This window comes from Bos grunniens, chromosome 8, assembly GCF_055505025.1.
Source record: "Bos grunniens cultivar Pamir isolate PY7600 chromosome 8, Bosgru_T2T1.0, whole genome shotgun sequence".
Lineage (NCBI taxonomy): Eukaryota > Metazoa > Chordata > Mammalia > Artiodactyla > Bovidae > Bos > Bos grunniens.
The window spans coordinates 57,918,448-57,941,300 of NC_141172.1; the positions used below are offsets into that span (position 1 = coordinate 57,918,448).

The following is a 22,853-nucleotide window of genomic DNA, read 5'->3' on the forward strand; positions in this document are numbered from 1 at the left end:
TCCATTTTGACCCAACGTTTATTGTCCTTTTACAATATGTCGTTTTTGGTTTAGAAACTGCTTGTGATTAGTTTTCCAACATTAACTCAAAAGCATGTAAAATAAAAATCAACCTACTCTCTATATAAACACCCAGCAACTGTAGGCCTTCACCCTCCTGCCCAGGTTGGGTAGGGGAAAGGGAGGGCTTGGGCAGCATTGAGTGAAGTGCAGATGCTTTGCTGTGGGGACTGGTGATAATGCCTTTGTTCACACCCACAGAGGTTCCTCCTGCACTGCTCTAAACTACAGCAGAAATGGTATAGGCCCCAGGCCCAATTCCTTGTTGGTAATTCACTCTCTGCCTCCCAAATGAAAATCGCTTTTATTTTATCGCTTTTGTATTAAATTTTTTTTTTTGCAACAGTAACCCCCTGTCCAGAGTCTGACTGTAGCTGAACTGTTCAGACTGAGGAATGGAGCAGGCTGTGGGCGCACGCCTGGTCCCTCCTGGGCGAGCGCCCCCACCCTCAGGGAACAAGGTCCAGCCAGGCCAGCTCACTGCTTGCTGGCCACCACCACTTAGCCATACAGGTCATCATCATTATCTTCTGTGTACACACTGCCACCTGTGCCACCGCCACTGCCCTGACTGGGGCCAGCTCCACCCTGGTTTCCTGAAGGGAATCTGTATTAAGAGCAGAGGCAAAAAAGAGGGTTAGGATAGGGCTTGTGTATGATTTTCACAATTACCCCTTCTAGCATCCTTAGGGCTCCCACTACCTTGGTTGTATAGTTCCCCAAGATGACTTAAAAATAGCCCACTGAAACCTAGTTACCTGAAGCTGCCAAAGCCTCGACTCTGCTGAAGGGTCTGAGCAAACATTTCATACTTCCGGATGTCATTATCACTGACAGAACGGCGGGCAAAGCGCATAGCTTCCTCAAAGTGATCTCGGCGGATCTCAGGCACTGGATCATCCTCTTCTACTTCCTGCAGGATGGGTAAACACAGACCACCAGGGCTGGTTAAGGCTCTGCCTGGATTCCTTCCTTAGCCTTCCTGACCCCATTATTGCAGCAGCAGATTGGGCCTCTGCTATCCAACTTGAATATGCTGCCAGGCCAATATTCCTAAAACTGAGTCACTGCCTTGCTTAAAAACCTGCCAATGTATTCTGGAAATGGTAAAACTGTAGGGACAGATTTCACTACCAAGAGCTTATGATGGGAATAAAAAGCTGATTAAAGTGACATGAGAGGGATTTCCCTGGCAGTCCAGGAGTTGACACTCTGAGCATCCAGTGCAGGGGGCATGGGTTTGATCTCTGATCGGGAAACTAAGAATCTGCACGTTGCAGCCAAGAAAGGGGAAAAGGTGGCATAAGGGAACTTTTTGGGATGACAGAAATTTGTCCATCTCAACTGTGGTAGCAGTTACAGAACTTAAAACATACTTGTTAAAAAGCATGGAAACAGTATACTAAAAATAGTGAATTTTACAAAATGTAAATTATACCCCATAAGCCTTTATTTTCAAAAAGAAAATGTCAATGGCTCTCAGTGCTTATCACAACTGAATTATACATTACCCACAGGCCTCACTTCCAGTAACACACAACCTCTTTAATGTATCCAGGTTCTCCCAATTCCTGCAGTTCTATTCCTCAACCAATCTACTTGGGTGACTTACTTCTTCTACCCAACCTCTATTCTCTTTATAGCCCAGGCTCACACCCTATCTCTTCTACTAAGAAGCCACTCAACTGCTGTGACTTTGGATCACTGTAGTTTATAAGCTTTTATAAGAGGGAAAGAAACATCACCAATGGTAAAGAAAGCCAATTACTTATTTGCTCATTAAGTCAGTTTCCAACACTGTGCCCTGATACAGAAGGAAACAAGTGAGAGAACAAGAGTCCCCATCTTTATTGAGCTTATAACACATACATATCAAATTCTCCATTTGAATTACACTTACACTTTTCTTACACTTTTGTGATTTGCATTGACTCTCCCTGTTAACCGTGACACTCTTCTCTACCAGATGTTGTCTTCGCTCCTCCTTTGGTTTTCACACCATTTAGGTATCCTGATGGCTCAGCTTTCAGTCTTCTTACTCTTACATTGTTGCACCATCTCATCCCTGTGGCAGCCTAACCCCCTGAATTAGGGGGTCCATGAAACACCAGGAATAGGTCCATAGATCCTAGCTTCTCAGCCCTGCTCTATTTGTTTCTATGCTCATTTCTTCTCAGCTTTTGTAATTCCTGATTGACATGGTTATCTACTTAGCATTTTCTCTTCCATGGCATGCTAAACATCTGATAGATGAACTTTCCAAAACCTTACACTCTAGGGCACTGTGGAGACTGTCCCCTGGCTCCCTACGATGGGCACATCTGGGTTAAGGATGCAGACTCACCATTGCTGACGGGTTGGTTTGCCGCTCCCGTTCTCGCCTAATTTCACTCTCGATCGATTCACGAATGGCCAACTTGCAAGCACGTTGGCAAATCTCGGTCAAGTCAGCTCCAGAGAAGCCATTAGTCATTTTAGCCAGGAACTCTAAATCCACATCCTAAAAGAAGCAACAGAGCTACCTTAGCTTTTAGCCTCTTTTCCCCTGAGATACACTGATCTTTGAGCCACCAAAGCACTTCCAATTCCACTTTGTTCCATCTCTGCCACCAGTTTTATTCCTTATTCTAGATCATCTTAATACCCTCAAATTTTCCATCCTTCCTTTTCAACCATAACCCCAGGAATCCCCAATGGAACCTTGTCCAGGAACCAAGGAGCATTCCGCACAGCCTGCAGATTCATGACCCTGTGACCCAAGACCTTGCACCTGCCTTGGCAACTGGGGACTTGCGCAGGTTGGCCTTGAGAATGGCAACACGGGACTTCTCATCGGGAAGCGGGATATAGATGAGCTGATCAAGGCGGCCAGGTCGCAGGATGGCAGGATCAATGATGTCAGGTCGGTTGGTAGCGCCAATGATAAATACATTTTTCTTTGTGGACATGCCATCCATTTCTGTCAGGATCTGGTTGATGACTCGGTCGGCAGCCCCACCACCATCTCCAATGTTGCCACCACGGGCCTTGGCAATCGAATCCAGCTCATCAAAGAACAGTACACAGGGGGCAGCTTGGCGTGCCTGTGAGAGGGACAGATGGACTTGAGCATTAGCACAACTGGGTCTCTCAGACCTGAGAAAAAATGGAAAATAAAGTGACCTTCACTGCCCTAACTGAGCTGCCAGAATGGGATGGTCTTAATCTCCCAAAGAACAGCCTCTACCCCTAACTTGTTCTCAAGCAAGTGAATTGATAGCCCAGGCACTTGTAGCTCACCTTGTCGAAGATTTCCCTCACGTTGGCCTCAGACTCCCCAAACCACATGGTGAGCAGCTCAGGACCCTTGATGGAGATGAAGTTGGCCTGGCACTCATTAGCAATGGCTTTGGCCAGCAAGGTTTTCCCACAGCCAGGAGGTCCATAGAACAGTACTCCCTTGGAGGGTGTCATGCCAAACTTGAGGAATTTGTCTGGGTGCTCCACAGGATACTAGGAGGAAAAAGAAAGACGATTTGGGGATATCTCCCCCAGTTTGAGAGAAACTCAACCTAACAGAAGCATCCTCCCACACCATCTCATGGTGTAAGGCGACAGGCTTCTTGGTGCTTCCAACCTCAGAACAGCAGGTTCCTGAATCATGCTCATAATTTCTGCAATCAATATGCCAACACCCCAATACCACCAGCTCAATGACAATGTGCTGAGACAGTGACCCACCCTGGACCAAGCATCCTACCTGGACCAGCTCCTGAAGCTCACGTTTGACATCCTCCAAGCCCCCAATGTCCTCCCAGGTCACTTGTGGCACCTCTACCACAGTTTCCCGCAGTGCTGATGGGTTGCTCTGGCTCAGGGCCCACTAAAAAGGGAAGAAAAATTGGGGATGAGAATTGCCAGGAAAGAGATCAAAGTGCATGTGCATGCACCTGAAAGGGAGAGCGGCCCTTACTCGGAAGTCATCCATAGTAACTGCCAGGGAGTTCATGACCTCAGCATCAATGGTCTCGTCTTCTAGGTCAATGAGGTCCATCTTCTTACGGATGGCTTGCAGAGCAGCCTCAGAGCACAGGGCTGCTAAGTCAGCTCCCACATGCCCATGAGTCTCATTGGCTACCTGCAGAGAGAAGATCTACTTACTCTCCTGTCTCTGAGAATGTCTCTATTCTGCCTTAGATAACAGAACCCTGCCCTCTTCCTCTGACTCCTATCTCTGGGTCCTCCATTTCCCTAAACACATACCAGCAGCCCTTTCATTAGCTGGACTTTAAGTATTCAAGCCTGCACTTGGGGCCTAGAAATAAAGCTGCCCCCAATATTCTGGTTCACCCTAATTCACTGTAAACCAAGAAAAATGCCAACCCTAGTTTCCTGGATTCAATCTCAGATCACTTCCCTTTCCCTGCCCAGGAATTAAAATCAATCGCCTCCCATCTGAAGCTTCTGTCCCTAGTCAGTTCCCTTCAACTGTATGGAAACAAGACATCTGAACTTTTGGCCAGCCCTCATCAACATGCCACCTGTTCAAGGTCCACATCATCTGCCAGCTTCATGTTCTTGGTGTGGATCTGAAGAATTTCCAAGCGTCCTGTAGCGTCAGGGATTCCAATATCCACCTCTCTGTCAAAGCGACCTGTGATATGATGCACAGACAGGGATCATTTCTGGTGCATAGGGAAGAAGGGCCCAGGCCTAAGGCGTCCAACCATTACACTGTGACCAGGAAACGTCTGGTGTTAGCACTGAAAGCCCCATATCTTGGGAAATCTCTCAGTCTCAGGCAAACCAGGATGGGTGGTTACCCTGGACGTGACAAGGAATAAGGGAAAGAAAGGACCTTACTCTTTACCTAACTGCAAAGGGCTTCATGAAATCCTCAAAAAAAAAAAAAAGAAATCCTCAGGATTAGGTGACTTAGATGAAGGACAGATATGGGATCAACAGGATTAAGCGCACTGGAGACATAATCTCCACGTGAGCAAAGACAGCAAAAAGAGTTATTTGGGGTCCTTACCAAATCGCCGTAGGGCTGGGTCAATGCTGTTGGGTCTGTTGGTTGCTGCCATAACAATGACATGTGCTCTCTGCTTTAGGCCATCCATGAGGGTCAACAACTGTGATACAATACGCCGCTCCACCTCCCCATGGGTCTGTCAGGACAAAATGTCCGGTCAGAAGTGAAGTCAGGACCTTTTAAAACCCTACTATCCCCTTGGTTAAGTTCCTACTTTCTCTCTTTTGGGAGCAATGGCATCCAATTCATCAATGAAAATAATAGCAGGAGCATTCTTCTCAGCCTCTTCAAAGGCTTTACGAAGGTTGCTCTCAGACTCACCGGCCAACTTGCTCATGATCTCAGGACCTGAAAGCAAGTAGAATGCATGAAGTGACAAAAATACATCCTTCCTCAATCTCAAAAAGTATTCAGATATCTTGTCTGTCTAGCTCAGAGACAGGTCCTGGGTGAGAATGTGGTAACATCTGCCTACTTTCTCACAGCCCCTACCAACAATTATCCCAGGGTAGCCACCAAGCCAGGATAAAAGGAAGTCAAGGGGCTCAATACACTTATCTCAGTTGAGCTGAAAGGTATGAAGATGGTGACAGCAGATGCTGTGGGACCTCTGACCAGAGCAGAAGGAGCACCGGTTGGATCTCTACCAGTGAAATATCATTCTCAAAGAGATAGTTGATCTCAGCCAGTCTTTCCCCAAACCCTCTCAAATAAGTAAGCACTCCTCTTTAATGTCTTCAGCCTGTTAACGCTCTTTCTCAAGGTAGGATAAATCAAGGGACACCAGAATAGCATACCCTCCTGTTGCTGTTTATCTGTCTGCAATGGACTTTAGAATACAAACACTGAAGTATACATGAGGCTATGTATACAAATAAGCATGTCCATGATTTCTCCTGCTCATGAGACTGGGTCATGCTTAGCTCAGAGTGGAGTCCAACCAAACACAAAGTGAACCAAGTCTCCTACCATTGATCAAAAAGAAGAAGGCGCCAGTCTCATTTGCCACAGCTCGAGCAATCAAGGTCTTCCCAGTCCCAGGAGGTCCATAGAGCAGGATTCCCCGAGGAGGCTGAGGACCAGTAGAGGGTTGATTAGGTTCAGACTCTCATCTTCTCCAAACCCCAGGTACCCTAAAATGGCCTAAGAAGGACTCTATTTAAACAGGATGAGAATTAGAGCTCAACTCGGAATGAGCCCTCAAATAGCAGTTGCTAGGAAGACACTTTACTTCAGACCATACTCACTCCTCTTTGCAGCAGAGATAATAATGCCAGAAAGCTGACAATACTTATGAAAAAATAGGAGACAGAGAGCAGAGAAACCACACTAAGAAACTCTTAGTGTGAGTGAGTCTGAAGATCTTGGATCTAGGAAAAGTAAGAGGGCATTAGGCCAAGGGCATGACTTTAGACAGGTAAGAGCCAAGGACTAGCTCAGCCATTGAAGACTGTTGGCCAGAGGCTCACTCACTGCTATAATCACAACCCTCCAGGATTTATTATCATGTGGGAATGCCTTCCCCTACCAACAGCCACAAGTTTTCCTCTTTGAAGTTGTCTTTTCTCTGGCTTCATCCACTGGAAGGATATGGAAAAGTACCCCCAGAAAAGATAAATTTATTTACACAACGTATATTAGGGAAAGGGATAGATAGAAACTTCATCTTCAGGGTGTCCTATGATACAGGAACAATTGAGATGTTACATTTCAGACCAGCAGTTCTCAAATATTCTGGACTCAGGATCCTTAACACTGCAAATTTCCTTTACTGCTATTGGGCAACACTTGGCTTCCCTGGTGGCTCAGAGGATAAAGCGTCTGCCTGCAATGCAGGAGACCAGGGTTCGATCCCTGGGTTGGGAAGATCCCCTGGAAAAGGAAATGGCAACCCACTCCAGTACTCTTGCCTAGAGAATCCCATGGACAGAGGAGCCTGGCAGGCTACAGTTCACGGGGTCGCAAAGAGTTGGACATGACTGAGCGACTTCACACACACACATTCTAGACAAGCTGGCAACTTGGTGAGACTTTAAATAATAAATATTTAAAACAGACTATTTATGTATTTATTGGGTTCATTAGATCCATTTATAGGGCCCATTAGGTAAGAATGGTCTTTACATTTTGAAGGCTGTAATTAAGAAAAAAAATTCAACAGAGAACTTAAATGGCCTACTCTGTTCTAGACCATTAGTAGCTTTAACGAATTTAGAGTGTTTATATAAACCTGAATATAGTACTTCCTCTCGAATCCAAGACAATGATGAAACACAGATATGAAAACATATCTGAAAACAGATATGAAACACAGATATGAAAACACAGATAGACAGTGAGTTGTTGTTAATCACCACAAGTATTCTGGGCTAACAGAGCCCAAAATACTCACCTTCACACCAATGGCCTTAAAGAGGGCAGGATGTCTCAAGGGCAACTCCACCATCTCCTTTATCTGAGCTAATTGTTTCCTGCAGCCACCAATGTCATCGTAGCCCACTTCATTCAAGGACTCTTCCTCATCCTGAAGATGGAAGAGAAAAAGAAAAGAAGGTAAGAATGCTGCGATCAGCAAAAGGTGAGTTTCTCTAAAGGTGGTATAGAGAATCTGCTGTATGAGAAGATTCTCCTCTAAGGGGATCATGCCTCAAAGAACAATTCAAAAAACCCCAGGGCAAGAATTTCTTTATTTATATGGCCATGCTGCGCAGCTTGTGGGATCTTAGTTCCCCAAAAGGGATCAAACCTGCACCCTAAGCAGTAAGAGTGCAGAGTCCTAACGACTGGACTGCCAGGGAATTTCCAATCTTTGCTTTTACTTTATATTTGTTTATTTATTCCATGGCAAAGATTTCTAGCATAGCCTTTCCTCATTACATTGTCCTTAGTCTTATTGCAGTGGGTTCCCCTAAGACCTGAAGCTAGAAAGTGTGGGAAATGGGCAGGGGTCTGGATGTCATCATTAGCATCACTTCTTCAAAAATAATTTCAACCACTTGACTCATTAGGCTCAATCTAGATTTCAAAGATTATTGATATCAGATACTTCTAAAAAATACCTAGGTCCAGAAATGAATAGCCATGCTTTCCACCTCTGGGAAGTAGCTTAACCATCAAGCCTGAGGATTCTTTGGAACTACCACACTACTGCCCTGCTGAGCACTCACAAAGTGGGATACCGGGATCAGGAAGAGAACTCACCTCTCGTTTGATTGGCTCCCCTTCACAGTGGATCACTGTGTCTGGCGCAACAATGCAATAAGGACTGGGATCTGTCTCCACTACTTTGAACTCTACAGCACGCATCCCACCCCGGACAAGGAAAATGTCTCCTGTGAGAGCAATCAGCACAACAGCAGTCAGAGGTTATCTATCACCAGACCAAGCTAAGAATTCCCCATCAGAACCTGGGATCTAGAATGCCAAGTTCACTAGATACTGTCCTTTCTCCTTCCCATCCAGCATCATTAAGCATCAGGCAAAAAGAGAAAACGAAATTGTGAAAAGTCTCTCTGCCCCTCAAAAGACAGTGAATAAAACCTGATGTGCCAGGAAGAAGCCCATAAGATTTTTGACTTCTGAGGTATAGATAACCCAAGCTTGCACAACCACCACCACCAGCAGAACTGTGCTAAGTATTAAATACACTGTGGACTGTGATACACCCCAAATTGCCCACCTCTTCCTTCAGAGATACAAGAGAAGATAGCTTACTGTACTAGAACAAGCAGTGGGAATGGGAAAAAGGGGAAGTGCAAGGAAGCAGGGAAGGAGAGAGTACACATGTGCGGAATGTGTATGTATGCATACATGTATGAGAATAGACAAAGATGGACCAAGGTTTACTTTTGGGTATCCCTACAACAATAGCCCTTGAGTTCAGTCCTTAGAATTATTTCTCACCTTTCCGGATGGGTCGATAAGCTTCCAGGAAGTATGGCTTAAGGTAAACCTCAAAGAGATTGCCAGTGATGCCTTCCACTGTGTCATCGATGGGTAGTACATGGATTCGTTTGCCGTACTTCACATCAGGGCATGGCTGGATACTGAGAATGACAAGCAGACTCCACATTACCAACCACACTGCAGCCCCAGGCTCTGGGTATCCAAAAGGGCCTGGCACAGAGAGCTGATGGCGAGCCAAAGAGAAAAGGCAGGGATGGCTTTAGGTGAAGAGAGGCAAGAGGGTAGGGTGGGAGTGAAGGCAAAGCAACAGCCAAGCAGAACAGGTCATACGCAGGGTAGAGTGATAGAAGGGGGAGCCTCTAGAAGAAGCTGCTGGGATTGCCCACTCCCAATCAATGAGGCAAAAGAAAGACCCACACATCTGGAATCCCCACGAAGACACAAGAGGGAAGGTCTTCAATGAGACATATCCAAGGATGACCCATTCTGGTTACTACTGGTAACCCAACATTACAAAAGGGGACCTTAGTCTGACAAGTGTCAGGGTCAGAGAAATACAAGTGAAAAAATCATCTTGGTCAGATGGTCAGAGCACCTTGAGAAAGTGACTAAGCACTTTCAGGAAGAAGGCTCCATAAAACCTAGAATCCCCCCAAAAGAATCAGAAACCTGAGATGTTCCTGGCCAGGTGACAAGATGGTTGGGTAGCAGTGGCCAGTGATGACTTCAAGATGGAGAAACCTCTTGCCTAAAGTCTAATCACTCAGAATGGAACTATCCAAGGCCTGGCTCAAACTATGCCTCTCACCTCGATTAGCTTGGATCTTTATACAAACCTGCTAGGAGTCCACCTTCCATGCCCATACTCCCATCTCATTCTAGCCCCGACAAAAGCCATCAATGCAAGGCTATAAGCTTATTTGGCAGATACAGCCCTCAAATGGCATCCTAAACCAAGGTCTATGGTGTGACCCCTGGTAGAAAAAAATAAAGGTACCAAGAAAGTCAAGAAATGCCAACCTGTCCCAAGGGTCATGAAGAGGCAGATTTTGAAGTCCCAGAGGCAGACCCAAAACCTAAAGACAACCTAGAAACCTAAGTCTTCCCATGGCCTGCAAGCTCCCAGTATCTGCAGTTGCCAAGGCCTTTATGGGGGTACTGCCTGTAAAGCAGGCAGTCTCTGGCCTCCCATCCCTGAGGGGCCAAGAACTCCACACACACCTGATAACATCCCCCAGGTGTACGCGAAGGTTATTCCGAACAACTCTATTCATTCGAATCTTCTCATCAGAACATGTGTCATCAGAAAGCACAATGCACACAGCTTCCCGCCTCTTCTTTCCTTTCAGCAACACTGTGTCACCTCGGAACAACTGCAGTTCATCCATCTTGGGCTGAGGAAAGAAGGTTAAGGCCTTTGGGTCACTGGGCCAGGGGATAAGCAGCAGCCCTGGAGGTTGGGATTCCCAGTAAACCCCATTCTATCTGTGGTCACTGCAAGAAAAATGAGAAAAGAAACCTGGGAAAAGCCCTCAGGTTAAGTGCAATAAGCAAAGATTGGACTGTGGACCCAACTTACCTGGGACAAGGATACCACACTGTTGTCCTCATTGATGGCTTCATCAACAATTAACCGATTGGGACGGTTTTTCTGTTTAAGAATGGCTGTTGATAAATCATCGCCTTTTGAACTAGAAAGAGAAAAAGAAGTCAGTTCCAAAACAAATTCCAGTAACGTCCCCACCAGTCTCTAAAACTCATACTTGGGAAAGAAATAGTACATTGATGAAGTTGTCCCCACACAGAGCTCAAATAAAGAGAAAGTAAGCCAAGATCAAGAATGCTTATCAAGTACATATTACAATTCCTGTTTCAGCAACTCTTGGTATTCCGAGTACTGGTATCCCAGCTGTAAGACCCCAGGTGATCTTGCCTAGGGTCAGGAAACTAAGAAAACAAAATAAAAGTGGAGGCTGAGCAGTAATTAGAGAAATGGAAATAGTCTTAGACAATACAGAATAGTGATTAAGAGAAGGGGCTCTGCAGTCAGACCTGTTGGGTCTGAATTCCAACCCTGCCACTTAGCTGTGATCTTGGGCAAGTGATTTGACCTCTCTGGAGGCTGATATAAAATGGGGACTACAGTAGCACTCATCACAGAGGATTACTATCTTAAGATAGTGAGATGTTGAATGCAAAATGGACTGTCTTAAGTGATATATGAATGTCTGGCATATGGTATCTGACGTTTAGTATGATTAGCATTGCAGAACACAGCACAAGCTCTTTCTTTGCTGACCTTCCTACAGTAAGTAAGACAACCTCCCATGGGGCTTGGAGAGGCCCCAAGCCCCACAAAGTAAGCCTGGAAACTATGAAGAAGAATCATTAGAATTACCCTTCCTACTGGCTAAACCTGCTGAACGCCAGAGCATTCTGTACACCACACGAATGCAAAGCATAAAGACCATTATATTTGAAAAAAGCGAACACAAAACACTATCAGATCTGGAATCTTCACCAGAGAGAAGCTCAAGCTCAAATGGAGTTTCAAGGTTATCTCTGCAAAGACACACAACTCCATGGAGCTGGTTCAAAGTTAAAACCAAGAAATGCTGAGACATGGGACAAATCCAAATCCCTCTTGTCTAAATCAAGGTTGCCTGAGTCTGAACTCAGTTTAAACTACCTAAATAAACTATCTAAATAAACTACCTAAACCACTTCCCAACACCAATTTCTCTGCGGGCTCTCCCTTTAAAGAGAAGGTCTTACCTTCTCTTAGTAAGACTCAGGAAAACATGGGCATTAACCCAAATAAGGAGGCCAGACAATGGAAAACACCAGGGAATAAATAAAAAGAAACATTTCCCATGGATTATTTCTTCACTCAACAAATTAACAAGGGGTGTGTCTGTGTGTGTGTGTGAGCTTCCTGGCACTAGGGGTCAGAATCTGTCTGCTGATGCAGGAGACTCGGGTTTGATCTCTGGGTCAGGAAGATCCCCTGGAGGAGGACATGGCCACGTACTCTTCAGTATTCTTGCCTGAAGAATTCCATGGACAGAGGAGTTTGGCAGGCTATGGTCCATAGGGTTGCACAGAGTTGGACATGATTGAAACAATTTAGCATGCATGCATATATTATGTTTTTCCCTGGTGGCTCAGATGGTAAAGAACCTACCTGCAATGTGGGAGACCTGGGTTTGATCCCTGGGTTGGGAAGATCCCCTGGAGAAGGGACTGGCTACCCACTCCAGTATTCTTGCCTGGAGAATTCCATAAATACACCAGGCACTGTTCTAGGATCTGGGAATTATCAGCCAACAAAAGACAAAATAGTATTCCTACTGGAAATATCTTAACAATTTGCAAGAAAAAAAGATGTCTGTATTCTAGAATAACAGCTAGGAAGTTAACAGGATTTTTTTTACATCTTTTGGTCCTAATACATTCAAAAGTAATATTACACAAATCCCACTCATCTAAAAATGTTGTAAGTTTTCTGCTGACCCTCTCACATAGCCTGGATCTTTATTCATTCCCTTTAATTTCCAAGAGTGGAGTTTTCTTAGCTTAAATTTGCCTCCCCCAACCCAAAAATCCCCTGGAGAAGGAAATGGCAACCCAATCCAGTATTCTTGCCTGGAGAATTCTACGGACAGAGGAGCCTGGTGGGCTACAGTCCATGGGGTCACAAACAGTCGGACACAACTGAGTGACTAACTTTTTAACCCAAAGGTGGTGATCACAATGCTGCAGAGGCATACTCTTCCAATGCTGATAAACATCCTGGAAAGCAACCATGGTCAATATGAGAGGGCAATTTAAATCCATCAATTCTCCCTCTCTCCTATGCATCAAAATATCCTTCAAGGGCTGCCCATCTTCCTGTCTGATGTATAGGACTAGGGCTAGACAAAAATAAAGTATCAGGAGCCTCTAGCCATCACTTTGTATTTTAACCCCAAAGCTGCATTCTAGGAAAATCTCCATTCGGCCTACATTCCTGACCCTGGCACTGGAGAAGAGTGGGATGCTCTTAAAAGACCTTTAATTCCACATCTATCTACTGAGATCAAAGGAAGTAACCTCTACATGATGGAATTCAGTTTGATCCCCGGCCAACAGTCCTGAAGAACTGTTTTGGGGGACATCCTCCTGGTCTTCGGCATGATTCAGGCCCTTTTCAGAACCCCAACGGGCCACAGGAGACTTGGACAGAGTTCAGGTTAAGAGTCATCAAAATGACATAGAGATCAGAAACTCTTATGATGCCAGGTTTCAAGAATTCTGGATTTTTACTTTCAGTCTTGGCAACTAAAGACTAAGAGACTACTTTAATTATTAAGTAGTTCTTTTAAATAGGCACCTGAGTAATACTTCATCTCAATTCAGAAACTTGAAAAAAGGGAACACGTCTCAAAAAAAAAAAAAAAAAACCCCACCTAAACTCTCAAGTCAGTAAAGTGATTTGCATAGAAGGGTTTCCACAGGATGGCAGTGTCTCCCCTTATACTCCTAGTATCTAAAGCCCTTGATTCTAAAATGGGCAGAGGTGGTCAGGTTTTATCTGATGCTTTCCTGAGCAGAGGGCCCAGGATTTCTCAACACTGCTGCTTAGGGAAAGGAATGTGTGAGTTTAAGGGAACTCTAACCTTCACACCACAAAGGCTGAAATCTAGAAAGGCCGACAAAAAACGACCTGAGATTTGAATTTTATCAAGAACCTAAAGAATCCCATTTCACAACATCAAGGAAAACTGACGAAAGCCTTCTCGTATGAATAACAGGCCTCAAGTATTATTAATATGAAGGCGGCCAGAACCGAACGGCTGGGCCCGCCCTCTCCTCAACAGCCTCTCACCACTCAGGTCTTCAACTACTGGCCACGCCAACCCAGCTCTAAAAGGGCTTTCGTGAGCTTCCCTGAGCTCCCAGGCCTTTCCCAGCTCCGGCCTCCGCCTCGGTCTCCGGGCTAAGGCCTTCACGTGGCTCAAAGTCCACGCCCACCGGGCCCAGTTAGGGCGTTGGGCCCGCCGCGGGGCCTGCGCTCTCCTGGGACCAAAGGCCCAAAGCGGGTAGCAGATCAGATCGCAGGTGGGCGCCGCAAGGCCCCGGGGCTCTGCGCCGTCAGTGTGAGCCCGCAGAACTCACTAGGTCGGGACGGCCCTTCCAAAGGAGCCAATCAGGCCGGCCCGGGCCTGCATGACACAGCACGATCTGGCCCAGGCCCCGACCCAGGCCCAACGCAAGCCCCGCCTAGGGGGCGCGCGGGTGCGCAGCTGGGCCCGGTGGGGTCCGCGGCTCCTCATTCGCCCCCTTCCTCTTCTTCCCTCTCCCTCGTTCCCTGTCTCCACCTCCAAGACGCGCCCACAGCCAGGCCCGGCTGGGCCTACCCAGCGCGGTGGGTCTCCCGGTGCGCGCACCCACAAGGGGCGGACGGGCGCGCGCACACACTCACTCAGCTCCGGAGGCCATGGCGCGCGCTTCTCCCAGCCGGCGGCTGTGGCGGACCGCGGGTAACGGCTCTGAGGGGTGGCAGGCGACCGACTGGGCCGGGACTCGGCTCTCCCGGAGCGGGGGCGAGTGGCGGCGACAAACCCGCAGGCCTCCCTCTCGTTTCCTCCCAGCGGCACTAGGGCGGTGGACGAGCGGGCGGGCGACGCTAGCGCCTGATCCGCAGGGGGGTAGCGGCGGCGACGACTCAAACGACGGCTGCAAACGCTTCGCTAAGACTGAGCGGAGAAGAGCCGAATCATCGGAAGGAGAGGTGCTCTCACCCCAGCCAATCAGCGTCTGCCCTGGCGACTCCCGCCCGCCTCTCCGTGCCTCTCCCCAGCAACCCGCGGACCGGAGCCAATCAGGAAATTCGTTTGTGGCCTGGCTCCCGCCTCAGGGGCGCAACACGCCTAGTAACGCCACGTCAATTGGCCGCAACGCTTCGCTTCCTCGACGGATTGGGATTTCCGACCAATCAACGAAAAGAACAGGGCCAGATCGACTGGCGAAAGGAGAGCCTTTATCCCTGGGAGGCAGACTCTCCCACTTGGCTCCAGTTCATTGGCTCCTGAGTTTACCCTACTAGAAAAACCTGGCACAATGGATTGAACCCTTATATTAGCCTAGTCCAGTTGTATTGATAAACTACACACCCGTCTTCTACCAAAACCTGAGTATTCACTCTAACCCCTCTCCTTGCTCCTTCAGGACGCCGGCTCCAGCCACCTTTATTCTAGACTCTAACACCCTCTTAATCCACTCTACCCTATCGTCATTACACTCTTTGGTAATCGTAATCCCATAGGCTTTACAGTTTCTCGGGACTTGGAGATACATGCTTCCTTTCCACTGGCTATTAATATTCATGGCTAAAGGAGGGAGTAGACTCAAGTCCAGAAAGGAGTCAAAAGGCAGCTACAGAACACACAGCAGATTCAACAGAGCTCAAGGCAGCAAGAAAATTGTACACTGAGTACAATTTTGAGTCTTGGAAGTCCTTGGGCCCAAAATGCCAGGTTGTTGCTGTTAAACTGCTAAATAGTGTCCGACTCTGCAACCCCACAGACTGCAGTGCGCCAGTCTTTCCTGTCTTTTACTATCTCCCAGAGTTTGCTCAAGTTCATGTCCAGATCGCCAGGTAGCCCTAACTATTCAGTCTGCAGCTTTGGGGGTCCGTTGACTGCATTCACCCTTCACCCCCTATTGACACAGACATATTTGACTCAAACAGTGGAAATCCAAATTTGGGATTAGGGTGGGGGTGGGAAATTCTTTCCTCTAAGAATTTTTGCTTTCAGGTAACAAGGATTAAAGGTACTGCTTCTTGAGTAAGGATTCCCTTAGCCCTTTCTCGAGGCTCGTAAGGTAGATGATGTTGGGAGAGGGTATCATGGACATCCAGCACTCAATTGAATCAGAAAGCTAAGCTGTGAGCCTTCCCACCCAAGTATATGTAGTAGGCAGACAACAGATAGATACGAAATTTTACTCAACACATGAAAAGGGAAACAGGATATGAGCAAGTCAATGCCTTGTTGGTGGAAGCAGGACTTCTCTGGAATCAGAATAGCAGTAACCAGACCAAATTTTACAGGACTACCATCAACCTCTCCAATGCCAGACATATACTGGAATGATCAGCTCCAGCCACATTTCCCAAGGATGGGATGGCAGAAAGCCCTTCCCACAGATGGCCCACTGAGGCCCCAGTTCTGGTTCTTTGAAACATGGCAGCTACAGGTCACAAGTCTCCAGATGTCTGAAATTCCTCACAAAGGGTTTCACGGTCAGGGGGACGGATCCAGCCCAAACAGGTTTCTAAGTACAGGGGGAGGGACCTGAAAGCAAAAAGGGTGATGTTTAAGGGAGGATAGGCAGAAGACTGAATAGCCATTCACTCCCTTGATTCACCACCACCCCCAATAGGCCTAAGGACTCTAGAAGCCAGCTGCCCCCTTAACCTCACCATGCAGTATTCTCCTGTGGCAACTCAGTTTGGGCCTCCAGCCTCTGCCAGAGAGCAGTGGCCTCATCCCTCCGATCCAGCCTCCTCAGAGTCTGAAGCAGGTGATAGGAAGCATCTTGATTACCTGTAGCCCCAGCCCAGAGCACAGGGCCTTAGAACTTGACACAGACTTAACATCATTTTATAAAAGGGGAAACTAAGGCCTAGAGCAGTGATGTGTTTTGCCTACATGGAGTCAGGGATACATCATTGCCAATAATGCCGAATCCTGGGTACTTCCTGCCCAGGACAAAGGGCTCAGCTGACCCTGCTCCTGCCCAACATACTCTCAGCACAGGTATGGTCTTTGTGTCTAAAGACATTAGGAAGCCTAGAGAACTCCCGGGAGGCCTTCACACATGCCTGTATGTCTTGCATATGTCTGCACAACTGTTATGTATCCCTACATATATACAGGCACGACCCCATTCACCCCTCCAATCAAAGAACATCACTCTTACACTAATCCCCAAGTACCTCCCCCATGGCCCTCTCTGTCCTTACACATCTGTGCATAGCTCATGCCTGCATATGTACATACCTGGGCACATCTGCACACTGAGAAGGAAGTCCTGTAGGGCTTTGGTATCCTGGCCAAGGGCCACCCATTCCAGTCCACGACTAATGAGGGCAGCTGTCTGAAGCTGTTGTAGTGCCATATCTGACGTACACCCCTGCTCACAGCTGGAAGCAGGCCCTGGGGACCTCTCCAAAAATCAAGACATTTGTTTCCAGCCAGACCGTCCCCAAAACCTCAATGCCGTATCTCTTGTGTTTGGAGTCCCTTTCTCTTAAATCTCTTGGGGGGCTAGGACACATGGAAATGAAACCACCACCACCACAGAAAAACTAAGTCTAGCTCACCTTGTTCTTTATCCTTAGGTGTGGCCCGGAAGAGCAGCTCAAGACACCTGAAGTGGGATAGAGAGCAGGGGTAAAGAAGAGTTAACCTCAGAAACTCTGGGGTGAGTAGATTAAGAATAGAGCTTACCAACTCAGGTCCCAGTTACAAAATTATCCCTCCACATTTACCCTAGGGTCCTGGTTGGCTTCCTGAACTCACCGGCTATATTCACTAATTGCCTCCTTTTGGGCCCCCAGTTGCACCCAAGCTTGGCCCTGAAGCAGATGGGTAGCAGAGACCCAGTGTGAGCAGTGTGGTGACTCTTTGGTTCTTCTTCTGGCATCTTCCCACAGCCGAGGCCTCTTGGGAAGCAGAAATGATGTACGGCTAAGCAGCTCCTCACATACGGTCAAAGCATCCTGGGCTCGGCCTGCCTGGATCAACGCTGCTGCTGCCTCCAAAAACAACTCAGGTACACAGGGCCCTGGAGGGCAAGGTGGTGGGGAGAACTGCGGTGGGAAGAGAATGCAATGCAGTGTCTTGAGGAGACGTGAACCACTACCTCCAAGGCTCTAGTATCATCACCAGGCTCTAGTACCATGCAGGGACCATCCACTGCTTGCTGCCCTGGATCTCCCTTGCTCTGGGAACCTTCCCAGTCTGGTCTCCCAGAATGGACAAAAAAAAGAGCAGAGGAAAGGTCAGAAAAAAGCACTCCTGCTCTACTCCAAAGGAAACTCCAACTCTCCCACCCCACTACATAGAAACGTGGCATACCCACCTTTGGCTCTGAGCCATCCAGCAACAGGGCGAGCAGGTCCAGGTAATGTTCTGCAGCGTCTGCTGCCCTGAAGAGTCATAACCCACGAGCCTCACTTTAGGCCATAGCAGGGCCCTCCAAAAGCTCTTAGCTAAGGGCCCTGGGGTGAGGGAAGGGTGAGGTGTGGGACTCCAACATTGGCTCAGTATGGATCTACACTATTTACAGACTGGATCTGGGAGAAGACTTTATAGAGTTTTCAAGATACAGGAGGTTAGTGACAGGGAAAAGAGTCCTCAGCTCAGGTCCAGCAGCAAGGCAGGAAGCTGATAGTGGGGACCCGTGTCCCACTCCTGATTTATTTATCCTCTCAACTTGCAAGAACAGAAGCAGAGTCACACCACAGGGGTGCCATCAGAAGTGGGAAGGGGAGTTCAGGTGAGCAAGATGGAACCTCACCTTCCTGTCTGTAGGCATCGGCTTGCTAGCAGGTACTTGGCCTGGCTCTGTGTGCCACAGTGAAGGGGTGAGGCTGGGTCAGGTTGTGGGAGTAATAACTCTACCTCAATGAGAAGCTGACGGGCTTCAGGGATACAAGTGATACTCAAAGCCTAACAAAAAGAAGAAAGTTTCTATAATCTCCGGGAACTATATATCCTTCTACTTAAACCTTGACTAGTCACACAAGCACAAGCATCTCAGCATTACCTGCATCTTCGCCTGGCATAGTTCCTTACCTCAACCAGCAGCTCCAGACTCTCAATCTCCGCTGCTATGTTCCCCAGTTGCTGATATAGCCTGGAGGCCTCCAGAAGCGGGGGACCCCAGGTTGATCCCTCTTTCAGGGCTGCAACCAAGTAGAGCAGAGCTCTCTGTGGACTGCCCTAGGGGGCAGAAAGGACACAAAGGACACAAGCCTCAGCTACCCTCACAAAGTAGAAAACTGTGGTTTCTCCAACTCATGCTAGGACGGTCTTTACCATCTTACGAAGACAGGTCCCCAGGGCTGTGTATACCTGGACCAACAGAGACCGTGGGCACAGACCTGAGGCCGCTTCATGCAGGCTGCTCAGTGCCTTGGGCAAGCTCCCTGTGATCAGCTCCTGGAGGCCTGTGGGCAAGCAGGCTGTGAGCTTAGAGAGGCCAACAGGGCAAGTGGGCCTGATGGGGAAGAAGAGCACAGAGAAGTTCCACCAAGCTGAATGGTACAGGACAGAAAAGACATGAGCCCAGAGGACTTCTTAAGACAGGAAGTGGAGAGGAAGGGACAAGTCAGATTGTTAACTGGCCTTGACGATAGGCAAATGCTGTCAGAAGGACATCCCTCAAGCCTCGGGCATCCTGCAGGGTCAGCGGAGCACCTGACTCCTCAGCTGGGGGTCTCCAAGTTTTCAGAAGCAGCAGCATATCTTCAGAGGCTCTGCTCTGGGGAAGAAGGATGATGAGAGGTTCCAGGCTTTTAACTACCCCCTCTCTATCTCAGTCTGCCCCGACTGGACTTTAAACTCAAGGATCCTCTTGATTCTTGTTCCCTCATTTCTAAGAGATTAATAGCTGAGGGGAAAGGATACAGGTAGGAATAAAAACCTGGGGCAGTGATAATCTTAATGAGCCTTCTCACTCAGGATAAGTCCACAAGAAAACAGAGCAGGGACCATGTTTGGGTTACTGACACAAAGACTGAAGCAGGGAAGTGACTTCAGCAAGGTCACGAGAGCCCTAATTCTACCCAAGATAATCAAGCTCCCAAGAAAATGCCTCCAATGAGGAACAAATCAGAGCAAGGTCACTTAAGAGTCCTGAGAGAACCGGGGTCTTCTGAACACCAACCCAGCAGCCTTTCCAGCACATAATAATGATACTGCAGCTAGGAAGGGTGGGAGGAGGAAAGAGACCCTTAGATCCAGATCACTATCTGAATTACCTGGCTAACAGTCAGGGTCTGCAGCAGCAAGGTCAGGTCCCCAAGACGGTTAGTGGTCAGCCAGAGGGCAGCCTGCAGGCCGGCAAGGTGGTGAAGGGCAGGGAGCAGCTCCGGCAGAAGGGAGGAAACACGGAGGGTGGAGTCCCACAGCCCCCAGAGCCCATGTTCCAGCCTGGCTTCCAGCTGCCCCTGCGTCTCCAGCACTGTAGAGTATACACATAGAGCTGAGGTGCAACCTCATCTCTAGCTTTCCTCCTCTGCAGGAGCCCAAAGGTCACAAAGGAGCTCCTGGTCTGAGGAATACATGGAGGATCAGGGCATCTCTGGGAGGTGACAGATTATGTTGTTCCTATCCCCCTGCAAGAACTTAAGCCCAGACTGAGGCTGGCAGGGGCACGGAAAGCAATCTCTGGCCCTTACCTCTCTCTAGGCCTTGCTGGATATCCTGTGCCAGGTCCTCAGTGAAACCCTGTGCCAGGTTTGCCCTCAGGGTGATAAAGTTGCAGAGGACAGTCAGTTCCAAAGGCAGAACAGAAACAGTCGCAGGTAGCCCTGGAGCCACAAATGCTGATCTCACAGACCACTCTCAGGTGAAAGAGATCACCCCACCCCAACCAAAATGTCCTCAATAAAGAACCCACTCTGGTACTCTGGTAGATTATAGAACGGCCACAATGTTTTCCAAATAGGCCATCTTGGAAACTGTTTCCTCAAATGCTTCCGTGTGTGTGTGTGTGTGTGTGTGTGTGTGTGTGTGTGTGTGTGTAATGGAACAGCCAGAATGTTTTCCAAATAGACCGTCTTGGAAATCACTTCTTCACATGCTTCTGTGTGCCTATGTATGTATGTGTGTGTGTGCCTAAGGAAGAGAGAGATTCACCTGTACAATGATGATTCCATTCCAGTCCTGTCTGTGTCTTAAACAGGACTTACCCCCTGAGTAATCGCTTCAATTCTAGACATGCAGAACAGGAACTGGTCTCTGGATGTGGAGGGCAGGAGTGACCATCCTGGGGAGGGCCCTACTTACCCCGCAGACTACAGAGGAGTCCCCTGAGCCCTTCCAGTGCATCCTGAGCCAACTGCTGTCGCCTCATAGGCAGACTTGAGTCCTGAGCAACCTGTCAAATTTAGGATGGGGTAATAGTACTTTCCTTGCAGCTGTGGCAAGGGGTTTCATTCTCCAGCCATTTCTGGTTCTTTAGGGGAGGTCAAGCTCAGCCCCTACCCACTGGCCAGAGTAAATCCACTGCATACCCTTTTCCTGGTATCTGGGGGTTGCAAAGCAAGGGTCCCAGCAACAGCGTTACCTTGGCCTGTCGAACTAGCTGGTCATTCTTTTCCCTCCACAGGTCCAGGCAGCTGACGTGTGAGGCTGAAGAGCCCAGAGGAGTCTGGTGAGCCATGATAGCCAAGGCTGGGGCCAGACACCTGAAGGGGGCTGCTGAAGGGTAAGCCTTAAGCCCCCACTGAGCAAGGAAGAAAGGGTTCGTGCACTTCTGCCCCCGGCCAAGAATCCTTTGCTGTTCGCGGGGTTCCAATCAGGACGGCCTACCGTTTCCGGGAGAAACCAACTCTCCCCTGCTTGGCGGGGATTCCACCTCCGCCTTTTCTACCCGCGCTTCTGGTTGGCCCAGTTGGCAAAATGCTAGGCGGCGGTTGGTCGTCTTCCAGGGTTACTTACTCTTCGCGGGAAATTGGAAGAAGAAACAAGAGGCCAGACCAGAAAGGGAGGCAGAGACGGGCCAGAGACCGGAGGCGTGTCTGACTGGGGAGGCCGTAGGGCTCGCCGTCCCGCTGTTCAGCCATCGAGGTTGCCAAAGCCTTGGGAAGTTGACCTCAACACCCGGAACCCGCGGCGAAGTCCTTCCCTCTCAGCTAAAGGCCCCCATCGGCCGGGAACTTCCCCCGCCGCGGCAGGCTGACCCGCCCTATGCATGCTGGGAGTTGTAGTACCAGTGGGAGCCGCCAGGAAAACTCCAGCTCCAGAAGTCTCTTCAACTGACCAGGACTTCCTGGTGGTCCAGTGGTTGAGATCCCCATTGCAGGGATCACGGTTCGATTCCTGACGTTGGAGGACCCCACATGCCTCGGGGCAACTAAGCCCAGGAGCCACAACTACTGATTCTGCCAGCTGCAACAAGAGAAGTCACCCAAGGAGAAGCCAGCCCACCACAAGGAAGAGTAGTAGCCCCTGCTCCTGTCAACTAGAGAAATTTTAGGTGCAGCACCAAAGACCTAGCATAGCCATAAGTTAAATAAATAAATAAATAAATAAGAACTGACTGGAGACGGAGACCCTTGGTAATCAGCACATCCTATCACCATGAAGCACCAACGTGCTCACCAGTCTGTTCAACCGCATGCAGTCTGACTAGCTGGCAGTGCAGCCCCATGCTTGTGCACCCTGCACTGCTCAAATGTACCTGCCCAATCCTTTCAACAAATGGAGGGAACAGAACTGGAGCTCCATATGCAAAGAAGAAACAAACTGCAACCCTTGCCATCTACAAAGTCAACTCAAAATGGATAAACTGGACTCGATTAAAATTAAAACCTCTCTGCCACAAAGACACCATCAAAGATGTAAGTCAAACCATTATGCTGTACACCTTAAACAGTGATGTCAATTATATCTCAATAAAACTGGGGGGAAAAATTCAGAGATGATTTCTCAATAGAAAATAAATACAAGAAAATTCAAAGAAAAGTCACAAAGTGGGAGAAATTATTTGCAAACCATATACCTCATCTCTTCAAGTGGTCACATCTCTTCCTGTTCTGGGCACCCTCAAACTTCAAACCCCAGTCCTGACCCTTCTTCTCAGAAACTGCTTC

The 22,853-nt window shown here is 48.2% G+C and overlaps 2 protein-coding genes across 52 annotated transcripts; both read right to left on the minus strand.

Annotated features, from left to right (window-relative positions):
- VCP (valosin containing protein) lies at nt 1-14,720 on the minus strand. Of its 2 annotated transcripts, none has more exons than XM_086415700.1 (17): nt 14,445-14,720; nt 10,560-10,671; nt 10,202-10,374; nt 8,978-9,120; nt 8,276-8,406; nt 7,467-7,598; nt 6,044-6,146; nt 5,289-5,422; nt 5,075-5,210; nt 4,581-4,693; nt 4,013-4,177; nt 3,800-3,922; nt 3,340-3,552; nt 2,835-3,143; nt 2,405-2,560; nt 819-973; nt 1-667 (listed from the first exon to the last, which is right to left on the minus strand). In XM_086415700.1, exons 1-17 carry the CDS (start codon nt 14,459-14,461, stop codon nt 562-564), a joined length of 2,421 nt encoding a protein of 806 aa, XP_086271826.1. In that variant the 5' UTR covers nt 14,462-14,720; the 3' UTR covers nt 1-561. The 2 variants fall into 2 exon arrangements, with proteins under 2 accessions (XP_086271826.1, XP_086271827.1); XM_086415701.1 differs by lacking the exon at nt 14,445-14,720 and adding an exon at nt 12,626-12,774.
- A 1,234-nt stretch (nt 14,721-15,954) lies between these two features.
- On the minus strand, nt 15,955-21,891 carry FANCG (FA complementation group G). 50 transcript variants are annotated; one of them, XR_015169842.1, is made up of 14 exons: nt 21,326-21,891; nt 21,046-21,136; nt 20,436-20,567; nt 20,016-20,218; nt 19,381-19,511; nt 19,108-19,202; nt 18,829-18,975; nt 18,551-18,702; nt 18,113-18,179; nt 17,551-17,840; nt 17,352-17,398; nt 17,029-17,192; nt 16,449-16,572; nt 15,955-16,320 (listed from the first exon to the last, which is right to left on the minus strand). XR_015169842.1 is itself a non-coding variant. In XM_086415721.1 (14 exons), the coding sequence occupies exons 6-14, from the start codon at nt 19,149-19,151 to the stop codon at nt 16,224-16,226; spliced, it is 1,095 nt and encodes a 364-aa protein (XP_086271847.1). In that variant the 5' UTR covers nt 19,152-19,202; nt 19,381-19,511; nt 20,016-20,218; nt 20,436-20,567; nt 21,046-21,136; nt 21,326-21,891; the 3' UTR covers nt 15,955-16,223. The 50 variants fall into 50 exon arrangements, 22 of the variants coding, with proteins under 22 accessions (XP_086271847.1, XP_086271840.1, XP_086271839.1 ...); XR_015169837.1 differs by having other exon boundaries at nt 19,072-19,202; XR_015169822.1 differs by having other exon boundaries at nt 16,449-16,540; nt 17,029-17,184; nt 19,381-19,516.
- Between the last annotated feature and the right edge of the window lie 962 nt (nt 21,892-22,853).